Here is a 14,234-nt window from a genome sequence, read left to right as displayed (position 1 = left end):
TAAAAATTTAATTATAAATTTTTATTTAATATACAAATTTAATTATAATTTTTTAAATTCTAAAAATTTAATTAAAAATTTGATTTAATTATAAAGGCTAACAAAATAATTAAATTTTATTATTATTATTATTATTATTATTATTATTTGATGGGTCACCTTTTTTCTCGAGCAGGATGATTGATGAAATGAAACCATTACTCCCCCCAAGCCTTATAATTTATTTGGCCAGTTCCAATTCATAAAGTTGATAAAAATAAAACGGGCGTGGAATCTGGAGACCTCCAATTATTATGTCATTAGGATTAAATCGGTGACAGGGAGGGGGACGGGGGTAGGAGCCGTAGGACTATTTCCGCAGGGTTAGCAAACTCCCTCAAACTTAGACAACAGCGAAAGTGGGAATCACTAAAATGTTGTCATCCTCAACCTCAAAGATCACTTTCATTTTTAGGTATTCTCTTCTCCAAATCCCTAATTTTGTTTCCTTCCCTTCCTCTTCATCCCTTCACTCTCATTCTACTCGCCAAGTTGATGAAGCTGTTGATTCCTTCACTCGCATGCTCTCTATGCGTCGCCCTCCGTCCATCATCCAATTCACCAAGATTTTGGGATCTCTTGCCAAGACCAACCATTTCTCCACCGCCATTTCCCTTTTTCAGCAATTGCAAGCCAGGGGAATCGCTCCCGACTTATTTACTTTGACCATCGTAATTAATTGTTGTTGCGGCATGGGTTGTATGACGCTTGCTTTCTCTGTATTGGCCAAGATTTTCAGAATGGATTATCAACCTAATACGGTAACATTGACAACAATCCTGAAAGGTCTCTATCTCTGTGGTAGTGTTGAAAAAGCAGTGCGCTTTCATGACAGACTGCTGGCTCATGGATTTCACTTCGACCAAGTCACTTATGGGACCTTGATCAATGGGCTCTGTAAGACCGGACACACATCAGCTGCTATTCAAGTGTTGAGAAACATCCCACGTTATGGCATTGCTCCTGATGTCTTCATGTACAGCGCAATTATTGATAGCCTCTGCAAGGATACACTTGTAAGTCAGGCTTTTCAGTTATTCTCTGAAATGCTTGCTAAGGGAATTTCTCCCGATGTTATCACATACAGTTCTCTCATTTTTGGATTGTGTCTTGAGGGTCAATATAAGGAAGCCATTGATTTGTTAAGTGATATGGTGCTTAGAAATATTACTCCTGATGTTCATACCTATAGTATTTTGATGGATGGGCTATGCAAGGAAGGAAAGATCAAAGATGCAAAAAATGTGTTGGCTGTGATGACAAAACATGGTGTGAAACCAAATGTGGTTACTTATAACAGCTTAATGGACGGATATTGTTTGGTTAATCAGGTAAATAAGGCAAAATATGTATTCAACACAATGGCCCAAAGTAGAGTGTTACTTAATGTTCAAAGTTACAATATCATGATTAATGGCTTGTGCAAAAGTAAAATGGTCGATGAAGCCTTGAGTCTCTTTGAAGAAATGCGTCGTAAGTACTTGGTTCCAAACACGGTAACTTACAACACTCTTATTGATGGCTTGAGCAAATCAAAGAGAATCTCTTGTGCTTTGGAGCTTCTTGTCAAGATGCACGAGAGAGGTCCACCCGCTAATGTAGTGACTTACAATTCCTTGTTGGATGGGATGTTCAATATCAAACAAGTTGACAAGGCACTTGTGTTATTCAAGCAAATGAAAGAGAGTGGCATTGATCCAGATATATCCACGTACAATGTACTTATTGATGGCCTATGCAAAGGTGGAAGACTTGTAGTTGCAAAAGAGATTTTTCAAGATCTTTCTGTGAAAGGCTATCCTCTAAATATGAGGACATACACTATTATGATCAATGGGCTCTGCAGAGAGGGCTTGTTTGAAGAAGCATTGGCCCTGCTGTCGGAAATGGAAGGCAATGGTTGCTTACCAGATGCTGTGACTTTTGAAACTGTTATCCGTGCTTTGTTTGAAAAAGATGAGAATGACATGGCGGAGAAACTTCTTCGGAAAATGGTTGCTAGAGGCTTATTAAATTGATAAAAGAAGGTAAAATACATCAACTCAAATTGAAATTACATCTCACTGTTGCTGAATATGTATCATAGTTTTGTAAATTCTGTGTCTGTTGGGTCAGAGGACTTTGGCAATACCATAACATTAATTAATTTTGCACTTCCGATTTTTGCAATTGCTATCATCCTTTTTCATTCCACTACATTATTGATTCTTTAGATGATATTCCTAGTTATAGCTTACGGATTTGTGTTTAAGATCTCTTTATAGCAACAGAGTGTTATTTACTGTTATTCTATGAGATCATGTATTTATCATGTTAAAATTAAGCAAAACTAAAAAGATTGAAAATTTTGTTTTGTTGTTTGTTGTTTGTTCTCTACTATTCTGTTGTGCAACTTATTTTTCCGTATCTTTGTCGGTACCATATATATATAGAAAAGGAAATTTAAATAGGTACTAAGGATTTATTCTTAGGCTATATAGTTTACACTTCCATCTTAAAAATAAACCCACCTTCTAAAATGCATGTCCCCTCTTTTCATCTACCTAAGCAACATCGAGTCAAGGTAACTTGGTTTAGTTATCTCAAGATTTTTGGCCATTTTCTTAATTAATGCTACTCAGTTGTATTGCTTGGAAATTGCTGCTGAAAATATGTACATTATGAAATACTTTTTCGGAGAATGTTTTTCTGTTAATTCTTAGATAAATTACTTCATTATTTCTTGTGTAGACATTATTCCATTGTCTCTAACTCTCTGTTTATTAGCATTTTAAAAAAAGTTACTGGCTTGGAGTTTTGTTATGGGGGTGTTAAAGTGAAACAATACAGAATTCTGAGTGTTCGCTAATTTTGCCTCCAAATACTAATTTTCCCTGCATATATCCTTCCACTTCCTAATTTTCGATCGTCATCATTCAATCATAATTTTTCTCTCCAAATAATTTTTTTATCACCATCATTCAACAATACCGAACACTTTCAGGGCTCCAATAATAGTACGAAAGCTCCAGCATCTTTGGTGGGGAGGGGTCCTCATCCCCGTGGGGATTTTGCGAGTTCCGTTAAAACTCCGGATAATCTCAATAGATATCCATGGGTTCAAGGTTTTTGGCCATCCCTATATACAACATATAATGAACTAGTGATTCGACTATTCAGATTGTTATAGAATTCATATTCAGGAATACTATCTTCTTCAATTCTGCAGAATCTATTCTGCTTTCTTTGCATAAAAAAAATGTTAATACATTGATGAAGATACTGTAATATGGCAAAATGATCAAAGAATTAAAGAATCATTGAATTGCTCTATGATAACTCTAAGCACATGCGTTTTGGTTGCAATTGATGAAATGAAATCTCATAATATAATCTCATCAAGCAAGCCCCCATCCCAAAAACAATAATAAAAAAAATTTCAGCATCAAATAAACAAAGATTCATATATATAAATTTTGTTGGACTATTAATCTAAAATAGGGCAGCAGCCAACAAAGCAAAAAAGCTTGGAACACCAAAACGAATAAGTCTTGTTGCACTTGATGATTCAGCAGGGGGACCAAACATTTTAGGGTCTAACTTTATATCTGAAACCAGCAAATGTAGTTTGAATTTTGTTATTACATATGTAATGAATGAGTCTCTGATAAATGTACAATTGACAAACTAATTGATTTGAAATTAATAATAAATTAATTTATTATTGGATAATTTTATTCACTACTATGCATTAATAAAAAAATATAGATATATTTATCACTTTATATTTGTATCTGTAAGTACTCTTATAATTCTAACATTTAAGTTAAGTTCTAATTCTGTTTCTAATGTTTGATGTTTTATTTCCAAACATATTTATTTGGTTCTAATGATTTAAAAATAAAAGTAACAGAACAATAAAAGAAATAAGAAGGCAATAATAGAGAGAAAATAATATTTTTGGAAAAATTTTAATTTCGACCAAAAGACTAAAATAGAATGAAATAAAATGTTTGTAAAAAAGAATTTTTAAGCGTTACGAACTAAATTAAAATGTAACCGAAACTTTAAGGTCCAAATAATATTTTTATCTTGTATAAATTATCCATAAAAATTTCAATGCTTTTTTTTCAGACATGGAAATTTCAATGCTTCAAACACAATAGTATTGGTTGATGATTTGCTTGATAGGCTGATATTGGTGGGCTTTTTACTGCAATGAAAATAAAACAGCAAGTTGAAGGTTAAAACCAAGCCATCCATTAAGTGAACAAAATTTGAAGAATACAAATTATAGACATTATGTTATTAATTCAAGGTTTCAACTACATTATGCGAAAGCTCAACACAAGTACACAACTCGATGAACGTTATAGAAGGTATACGTTGATTGGGTGAAAGCGAGGATAATATAATAGGGAACAATTCCACAAACTATAAAATGTTCATCTATTTGTTTTAATTTGTTTACTTAGTAGATTTATAGCTATAATGGTTTTGTTCTCTTAATTTGATTATGGATCTTTCAATGGAAAATGCAATTTCTCGGCTGTTAAATTTTTAAACCAAAAAAAAAGATATAATAATAAAAATGTAACTACGAAAATAAAAGGAAAAAAATTATAAAAACAATCAATATTCCTATTTTCATGTGAAACAAGACAAATATTGCATTAAGTTGTGCAACTTGTGATATTAAAAGAGGGGAGGAGAGGGGAGGGGGAAGCTATATATCATTGTTTTAGAAGGGTACTAATACTTTTTTATTCTTTGATATAAAACGGGGCTAAAGCCCAGGAAAAAGAAAAACACTAAACAAGAGTGGTTCTGCAAAACTCCACTCCATGCTCATCAGTTTTCATCAAGAGAACCATTATAGCTGGGACTTCTTTGAACAGCATGACCCCTTTCTCCATTCCTTGCCCATATTTGGTTAGAGCATCACACATTGACTCGCTTCTTTAAAGATATGCCGAATCACCACTTTTTGCGGTTTTATCAGCAGCTCCTTGATCGACCTCACCAGGGAAGTTCCAACGTGAGTCTCAACCGCCGTACTCTGGACGAAATTAATAGCACAGCTCGGGTCAGATTCAATTTCTAGGTAAGGGATATGCAAGTCTACTGCTAATTTCATTCCTATAAAGAAACCCCAAAGCTCAACTATAGTGATTGTACATTTTTCGATGTTTGTATAGAGTATGCTCCTCTCCATCTTCAATACAAAAAGTTTCATAGGCTGATTTAATAGAAAAAACACCATATGGGCAGGACATCCAACTGATAGAATCTTCCCCGATTTGCGGATTAGGAGCTTTGATTGTATGTAGAATATCTGTGACCTCTTCGGGTAAAACACGATTCAGGGCTTCCCAATCCCAGTCTCCATTTTCGGTGACATAGTCTGCAACCTTTTCAATGAGTTTATCCTCTTCTAGATTAGTTAAGGCCACCTCTTTCAGATTAGTGAATCCAGGGATCCATTGTTTCCTCAAAAAAAGGGCTTTATTCCCATCTCCAAGCCTCCAGATGAGATTGGTTTTGAATTTCTCCCAGACCTTATTAATTCCGACCCAGGCATTTGAGCTACCTGATCTATGCTGAACCTTTAGCAAGATATCTTCACTGCAGTCATATTTGGCTCTCATGACTTTCACCCAAAGCTTGTCTCTGTCGTGAATCAGTCCCCAAGAGAGTTTCATGAGGAAGCTATATGGTTTTTCACTTCCATCGTAAAATTAAACCCACCTTCTAAAATGCATGCCCCCTTTTTTCTTCATCCTGAGCAACATCGAGTTAAGGTTAATATGGTTCAGTTGTCTCAAAATTTTTGGCTTTTACTTAATTATTGCTACNCTGTGTAGACATTATTCCATTGTCTCTGACTCTCTGATTATTAGCATTTTAAAAAAACTCTTACTGGCTTGGAGTTTCATTGTGTGTTGTTGTGTCGGAGGTGTTAAAAGTGAAACAATACAGAACTCTTTAAATTGAATTTGATTTTATTTGGTGAATTTCTTTGCATTTATTTATTATTTTGATTAATGTTGTTCTGGAAGGATTACTTTTAATGACTCTGAAGTCTGAACTTTATATTTGCTATGCAGAGGAGGTTTGTACAGACTAATTCATCTGCCAAACAATCAATTAGATGAGCGAAGGCAGTTGAGATGGTCCTCGATACTGTAAGATTCTGTTTTCTTTTATTGCGATGTAGTTTCATTAAGCAAATTATTGCCATAATCAGTGAAACTCAGTTGACGTGACATATATCTCTTGAATCTACAGGCCTGAGGAATAAACCATTTGCACAACTGCACTCCAGTAATTGTACACCGTGATTTTAAGTCACTAAATCTTCTTGTTGATAAAAATTGGGTTGTGAAGGTGTCAACTAATTGTCATGATTGAATTTTCTTGATAGCATGCTGAATGCTACCTGTAGATATGGTTTAATTGTTTTTTTTCACCCTTTCTTTTTTCTTTCGTATAGTTATGTGGTTTTGGCTTATCAAGAATGAAGCACAGTACATTCCTTTCTTCCAGATCAACTGCAGGAACAGTAAGCTGTCATAATCCTCATTTCTAAGCTCAAATACTGTGTCATATCCTCTGCCTTCTGAATTATTCGTTCTTTCATGTTCTTGTTCTACATTTTGCTGCATATTTTATATGTTTATTGTGCTTTATATTCTTCTGAAGATATACAAACATACACAAATGGAGGCATTTGCTATTATCTTTTAACAAAAAATTTGGAAAACCAGGAGTTTGTTGCCGTTTAAAAATTCATTATGTTTGGCATGTTATATTAATCCTTTTGTGATGATGAATACCTATCTTTAGCCTCGGCTTATGTTATGTTTAATTTATAATACAATTACTAGTTCTATGTGCCAAGAAAATGTCGATTGAATAGGGTTTGAGAGAATGAGAGAAGGAAGAAAACACAGTGAGAAAGAAAAGAGGATTTGAAGAGAAAGACAAGAAATTTATGATCTGCATTACTAGTGAGCTTATCACTAATCTGTGCTTATGTATAGAGAAGGGTAGCTTGCTGTGCAAGCTAGTACAAAAGGCACAACAGTCCGTTCATTCTTAAAGTTAGTTATGATAGCTGTAACTAACAGCTCTCCTATGTAGCTGGCACTGTTCTAACAGCCAACAGTTCTTTCATAACTAACTCTTGTAACTCTTCTCTAGACTTTACCAACTCACTCTACTACGATGAATGGTCTTTGGTAACAAATGAGCAAATCTTTCTTAATTTTGTTGAGGCCTAAAGTTATTGTTTGGTAAGAGTTTCAAATAGGTCTGTGTCCTCTGATAATTGCCAAATGGGACCTTAGTGTAACTACATGCTTTTCTCTCTACCTCAAGCTCCTCTCTTTTGTATGCGTGATCAGTTCTGATATTCTGTACGTATTTAGTTTTGCTGCTAAGCGTTTGTTTGGCATTGCAATATATTCATTTTTTATGACATGTTGCAGGCTGAGTGGATGGTGCCTGAAGTGTTAAGAAATGAACCTTCAAATGAAAAGTAAGCTTAGTAATCATTGGTTTTCGTCATTAAATTTTTTTTTATTTTGCTTGTGGAGGAGGATTTCATAGTCTGTGTTCCTCTCTGACCTGAATCATCTGGCACAGGAAAAGATAAGTTGGAATTTTTATTACATATAACTGTTGTTCTTTGGCTTCCTTGTCTCGTCGTTCTTCTCATTGGTTTTGCCACCCTTTTAAGGCATTCATAATTTTATGATTATAACAAGTGGTGATTGGATATCCAGGTGCGATGTTTATAGCTTTGGAGTCACATTATGGGAGCTCTCTACTTTGCAGCAGCCCTGGGGTGGAATGAATCGGATGCAAGTTGTGGGTGCTGTCGGTTTCCAGCATTGTTGTCTTGTCATTACAGATGATATGGAGCCTGCTATCACGGATATTATCAAGCAATGCTGGCAGAGGTGAGTGTACTCTTCAATCATTTTATCCTTATTCTAAGATATCAGAACTCTTGCTTATAGCATTCTGAAAACCACTTGTTCTATCGGATATGAATAATCACATGCAAGGAAATACACATTTGATCTTGCCAAGGTACAGTTTTGTTTCAATATAACCATTTTTTTATTAAAAAATCCTTATAAAGTGCAAGCCAGTTTCAAGAAACCCCTGTAATGACGACTCGTTTTCTCTTAAAGATTTTTATGCATGATAGGAACTTGATTACACAATTTTTAAACTAGAAGACTTGGTTGAAAACTAGGGACTTGAGGAGTTGTATAGTATTTTTGCTCATTCAGTCCTATGAGGCTGTGATTCTTTTCAGTCTTCCCTTTCCTTTCCTTTTTTTTTTAATTTCTTTCTTCCCATTTACTTTTAATTTTTTTCAGTGGAGTCATTATCAATTTCTACCATTTGTTTGTGTACACAATTCTTTGTAATTTTGCTGTAATCAATTCTAAATTTTGATGTGCATAAATTATGAAATGTTGCCGTTGTAGTTTGAATGGAAAAAAAATTGATGGTGCGTGGAAATTGTTTAGTACTGTAAATGCAAATTGGATAAGCTTTTTATTCTTTTTTTTGTTTTCCATTTTTTATTTGGATGGGTCCAAGTGTTATGTCTAAGTTATGAAGCACGGACACTTCGCTGAGTTGTCGTGTCCGCGTGTCGGACATATTTGATGGAAAAAAAGTATAAAAGTGCTTTAGTATTTTATTATATACATATATTTAATACGTGATGTTATATTTGTAAAAATATGAATAGTTATTTAAAAAATTATATAATTAAATAAAAATATAAAATAATTTATATTTTCTGTATATTAAAATTAAATGCTTTTTATCTTTTAAAATGACTTTTTTAGCGGATCAAACATAAATTTTTGTTAGTTTAGTTAACATTTCTTTTTCTTTTAGAAAAATAATTGAGAAATCAATTCAAACAGATTAATTGTAGTAACAAAGAGAAAATATATCTTTTTAATTTGTTTTTTTTAATTAATGTTATAAAATAGACTTACATTAAATTATCTTAAAATAAAATTAATAGTTAAAATTTGTTAGATAATAATTTAGTTAAATTTATTAAATTATTTAATAATTTTAAATATTATTTTTATATAAAAATATTTACATGTAAGTTGTTGTCTATAAAATATAATTTTTATCGATATTTTTTAAGTGAAATAAAAGAAGTAAAGAAAATGTGATATAATAAAAGGCTATTGTTATGCTAATGAAACTTTTTTTTTTCTTCGCATGATGATCTGAGGTAGCATATTCTAGAGTAGATATATTTACCTAGTCTTGGACAATTTTTCTGTTTCGTTACAAAAGTTTTGTTTCCTCTATAGGATAAATAATTAGTGAAGTTTTTCTACGGATGGACTTTTTTGAGACCCTTTTTATGTGTTTTTTTTAATTTTATAGATTGTTGTTATTATATTTTTTCTCCGCTTGTGAGAATTTTTTTAGAATGATCTATATTAGAATCTCTTTGGGGGGACTCAGATTTGGTCTTCTGCAGGTTTCTCATTGTATGTCCAAGACTCCAAATAATAGTAGCTATTACAACTTAATTAAATTTTTTTAAAAAAAATAGATTAAATAATAAATGACTATATTAAAAGTAGCTTATAAATAAGTTATTTTATATTTGGGTTTTTAATTTTAAAAGTGTTTATTTTATAAAAATATGATAAAAAGTAGTAGTATTACAAGAGAAGTTATTTTTTTAAACTTTTCTATAAGCTCTTAAATAACTTCTTAGAAAGCTGCAATTTGGTTTTGAAAATTACATTAGACATTAATACTACTACTTTTCATAAGTCAAAAACTCAAAAAAAAAATATTTTTGAAGCTTCCCAAGGTCCTTAATGTTTCGAAATACATTTTACCAAAAAAAAAAAAACATATTTAAAAATACATGTTGTTGAATGAATTCACATTAAAAAAATTTATTGAAATTAACAGACCTAAAGAGCAGTCATTGTTTCTTGGTGAAAAATTATTATTTAGCATCCCTAATTTTAATGATAATAACTAATAGCGCTATGGGGTGCAATATTTTATTAGGTGACAATTTTTTATTTATTTCATTCAATCTTTTTCCAATGATAAGTTAATTTGTCAATATTGTTTGATAATTTTTTTAATATAAATAAACAATTATCAAGAGGTAGAAACAAAAATTAACTCTGATTAATTGTTAGAGCATGAATATTGTCTAAGTATAAATTTCCTAATATATTCTTTCCTAGCATAATATTAAATATTTTTGGTCTTCCACTTCACTCGAAAAAATATATAGTAGAGTTGGACAAAATTTTATAAACAGGTGTATATTAAGTGTATCAGCAAAATTATGGTAAGTATGATGCTAACCACTTCAAACATACTAATTCAGCCTCTTTTAACTTTATACTATTCAACAAATTTTCTAAACCATAAACTCTAAAATTATCTGTCGATATTATACTTTTCTAAAGGTAACATTTCGATCATCTCTTTTTTTTAATTAAAAAATACTATTTGTTTTAAAAGTAAATATTTTAAAATTATTAATTTTTTTTAAATAAGATTAAATTACACAGTTGGTTCCTATACTTTTAATGAAATTGCAAATTGGTCCCCACGCCAATGAGAATCTTTGATTCTGCTAAAATGACATCATGTTTCTGACACTACCACCATTAGCTTCGGAAACGGCTTCACACACCGTGTCTAGGTCCTCCACGGACTCGAGTGGTTCTGGTGCTAATAAAGCGAGACGCTATAGAACTTGGTTTGCGAGGGCGAGAAGGTTAGGATGGTCCCTGACAAAATCCGGATGGCGAAAGGTGGGAAGGCATTGACGGATGTTATGGGAAGAGAAGAGGTGAGGAGCTTCCTGCGTTCCAAAACGGTGCGTTTGAGGTTGATGGCAGTGATGGTGTTGGAGCGGTGGAGGGAAAGACGTTGATGGATCGTGAGTTCTTGGATCGGTATGTGCCTGTGGGTGGGATCCATAGGCATACTATGAGGGATTTGATTAGTAAGATTGAGTTGTTAGAGAGAAGGATTTTGCTTGTGATAAGGGAAAGATTTTAATTATTGATAATTTAAATATAATTGGGATGAGTTGAATTGAGTTCATTCATGATAATAGTATACATTATTGTGGTAGTTTGTATAATAACTGTTAATTTTGGTTTTTGCTGTGTTAATGAATTTGGTCATTAGCAATGATTTCGGCATTGTTGTTGTTAAAGTCGTATTAACGTTAAAGAAGAACAAAAATGCTGAAGAGAGGAGGAGGAAAAATAGATACATAAATGTGTATTTTTTTTACGGTAAATGTTATTGAGGACTTAATTACAAAATTATATTTTATTTAGGGACTCAATTACAAACTTTTAAAATGTAGGGACCAATTTGTAATTTCAGTGAAAATATAGGGACTAACGGTATAATTTAACCTTATTTTAAAGTAGAAAAAAATTTGACCTTTAAATAATAATTAATAAAAATTTAATTATAAATTTTTATATTCTAAAAATTTAATTAAAAATTTGATTAAATTATAAAGAATTGATTAAAGACTAACAAAATAATTAAATTTTATTGTTATTGTTGTCGATGTCTTGTTTGATGGATCACTTTTTTTCTCGAGCATAATGGAACCATTACTCCCCCAAGCCTTGTAATTTATTTGGTATATACGTCCAATTCATAAAAGAAGAATGTTAGGGGCAGCAATTTTTTTAATTTGTAGCTATTAAATAGTCATTAATGATAATTTTAATGGTGTGAAATTAGTATGAGATTTTATCTAATGACTCACTTTTTTCTGTTAATTATATATTGACCAAAATTTAACAAAGTTGCTGGCATCTAGACTTTTCCTTCCTACAATTGATAAAAGAAAAATCAAAAGAACCCAAGTAAAACGGGACTGGAGTCTGGAGACCTTTCATTAGTATGGGGGGTGTTGGAAACAGAGGACTATTTCCGCAGAGTTAGCAAACTCCCTCAAACTTAGACAACAGCGAAAGTGCGAAACACTAAAATGTTGTCATCCTCAACCTCAAGGATCACTTTCATTTCTAGGTATTCTCTTCTCCAAATCCCTAATTTTGTTTCCTTCCCTTCCTCTTCATCCCTTCACTCTCATTCTGAGCCCCCATGCCTTCGTGAAGTTGATGAAGCTGTTGATTCCTTCACTCGCATGCTCTCTATGCGTCGCCCTCCATCCATCATCCAATTCACCAAGATTTTGGGATCTCTTGCCAAGACCAACCATTTCTCCACCGCCATTTCCCTTTTTCAGCAATTGCAAGCCAGGGGAATCGCTCCCGACTTATTTATTTTGAGCATCGTAATTAATTGTTGTTGCGGCATGGGTCGTATGACGCTTGCTTTCTCTGTATTGGCCAAGATTTTCAGAATGGATTATCAACCTGATACGGTAACATTGAATACACTCGTTAAAGGCCTCTTTCTCTGTGGTAGTGTTGAAAAAGCAGTGCGCTTTCATGATAGAGTGCTGGCTCATGGATTTCACTTTAATCAAGTCACTTATGGGACCTTGATCAATGGCCTCTGTAAAACCGGACACACATCAGCTGCTATTCAAATGTTGAGAAAGATCCCACGGTATGGCATTGCTCCTAATGTCTTCATGTACAGCGCAATTATTGATACCCTCTGCAAGGATACACTTGTAAGTCAGGCTTTTCATTTATTCTCTGAAATGCTTGCTAAGCGAATTTCTCCCAATGTTATCACATACAGTTCTCTCATTTTTGGATTGTGTCTTGAGGGTCAATATAAGGAAGCCATTGATTTGTTAAGTGATATGGTGCTTAGAAACATTACTCCTAATGTTTATACCTATAATACTTTGATTGATGGGCTATGCAAGGAAGGAAAGATCAAAGATGCTAAGAGTGTATTGGCTGTAATGGCAAAACATGGTGTGAAACCAGATGTGGTTACTTATAACAGCTTAATGGATGGATATTGTTTGGTTAATCAGGTAAATAGGGCAAAATATATATTCAACACAATGGCCCAAATTAGTGTGTTACCCAATGTTCAAAGTTACAGTATCATGATTAATGGCTTCTGCAAAAGTAAAATGGTCGATGAAGCCTTGAATCTCTTTGAAGAAATGCATCGCAAGAACTTGGTTCCAAACACGGTAACTTACAGCACTCTTATTGATGGCTTGAGCAAATCAAAGAGAATCTCCCGTGCTTTGGAGCTTCTTATCGAGATGCATCATAGAGGTCAACCCGCTAATGTAGTTTTATTGAATTGATAAAAGAAGGTAAGATACATCAACTCAAATTGAAATTACATCTCATTGTTGCTGAATATGTATCATAGTTTTGTAAATTCTGTGTCTGTTGGGTCAGAGGACTTTGGCAATGCCATGACACAATATAATTTTGCACTTTCGATTTTTGCAATTGCTATGATCCTTTTTAATTCCACTACTTTATTGATTATTTAGATGATATTCCTAGTTATAGCTTACTGATTTAGTGTTTAAGATCTCTTTATAGCAATCGAGTGTTCTTTACTGTTATTCTCTGAGATCATATATTTATCATGCTACAAACTAAGCAAAACGAAAAAGATTGAAAATTTTGTTTTCTTGTTTGTTCTGTTATTCTGTTGTGCAACTTATTTTTCCGTAACTTTGTAGGTACCAAAAATATATATATATATACTAGCATTTGACCCGTGCAAATGCACGCGCTAGAGAATTTATTTTTACCACAAAAAATTATTTATTCTGAATAATATTTTTAACTTCTTATTATATCAAAATATCGTACATAGGTATAATTTTAAAATTTGAGTTCTTTTCATATTAATAAAATATTCTATTATACAAAGAATTTTAATGTTAGTCTAAATATATATTAAGCACAAAATAAAAAAATAGATGTATTATAGAATAATATTTTTTGTTCATAAAAGTAAACTAAATTACACTTAAGATTTAAAATTACATTTTCTTTTGTTAATTAAAACTATATTCCACTTCATTTTTTCTTTTTTAAAACACTAATACTGAATTCGTTTACATTACTTGACGATGACATTACGAAATTCTAATTACGAAATTCTAATTAGAACCGTTAAAATGGGTTGGGTCCATTGGGATTGGCACTTTTAGAGTTCTTTAACGTGCTTGGCTGCGAAATAAATGGACAAAC

At 32.6% G+C, this 14,234-nt stretch overlaps 2 protein-coding genes across 6 annotated transcripts in view; both read left to right on the top strand.

Moving 5' to 3' along the window:
• Nucleotides 307–13,505, top strand: LOC107641125 (putative pentatricopeptide repeat-containing protein At1g12700, mitochondrial). Of its 2 annotated transcripts, none has more exons than XM_016344630.2 (2): nt 307–363; nt 12,024–13,505. In XM_016344630.2, exon 2 carries the CDS (start codon nt 12,074–12,076, stop codon nt 13,325–13,327), a length of 1,254 nt encoding a protein of 417 aa, XP_016200116.1. In that variant the 5' UTR covers nt 307–363; nt 12,024–12,073; the 3' UTR covers nt 13,328–13,505. The 2 variants fall into 2 exon arrangements, with proteins under 2 accessions (XP_016200116.1, XP_020958435.1); XM_021102776.1 differs by lacking the exon at nt 307–363 and having other exon boundaries at nt 11,686–12,114; nt 12,204–13,505.
• Nucleotides 355–14,234, top strand: part of LOC107644162 (pentatricopeptide repeat-containing protein At1g62930, chloroplastic-like) — a 21,678-nt gene continuing 7,798 nt past the window's right edge. The window contains exons 1-5 of one of the 4 annotated variants that reach the window (XM_021102766.1): nt 355–2,066; nt 6,126–6,203; nt 6,307–6,405; nt 6,512–6,580; nt 7,509–7,558. In XM_021102766.1, coding sequence (XP_020958425.1) covers nt 414–2,057 — 1,644 coding nt within the window. In that variant the 5' untranslated portion in view covers nt 355–413 and the 3' untranslated portion in view covers nt 2,058–2,066; nt 6,126–6,203; nt 6,307–6,405; nt 6,512–6,580; nt 7,509–7,558. The remainder of the gene's footprint in view (nt 2,067–6,125; nt 6,204–6,306; nt 6,406–6,511; nt 6,581–7,508; nt 7,559–14,234) is intronic. The other 3 variants (XM_021102767.1, XM_021102769.1, XM_021102768.1) reach the window with 3 other exon arrangements.

The sequence above is a fragment of the Arachis ipaensis genome, chromosome B05 (genome assembly GCF_000816755.2).
Source record: "Arachis ipaensis cultivar K30076 chromosome B05, Araip1.1, whole genome shotgun sequence".
Taxonomy (NCBI): Eukaryota; Viridiplantae; Streptophyta; class Magnoliopsida; order Fabales; family Fabaceae; genus Arachis; species Arachis ipaensis.
This window is presented reverse-complemented; position numbering and strand designations above follow the sequence as displayed.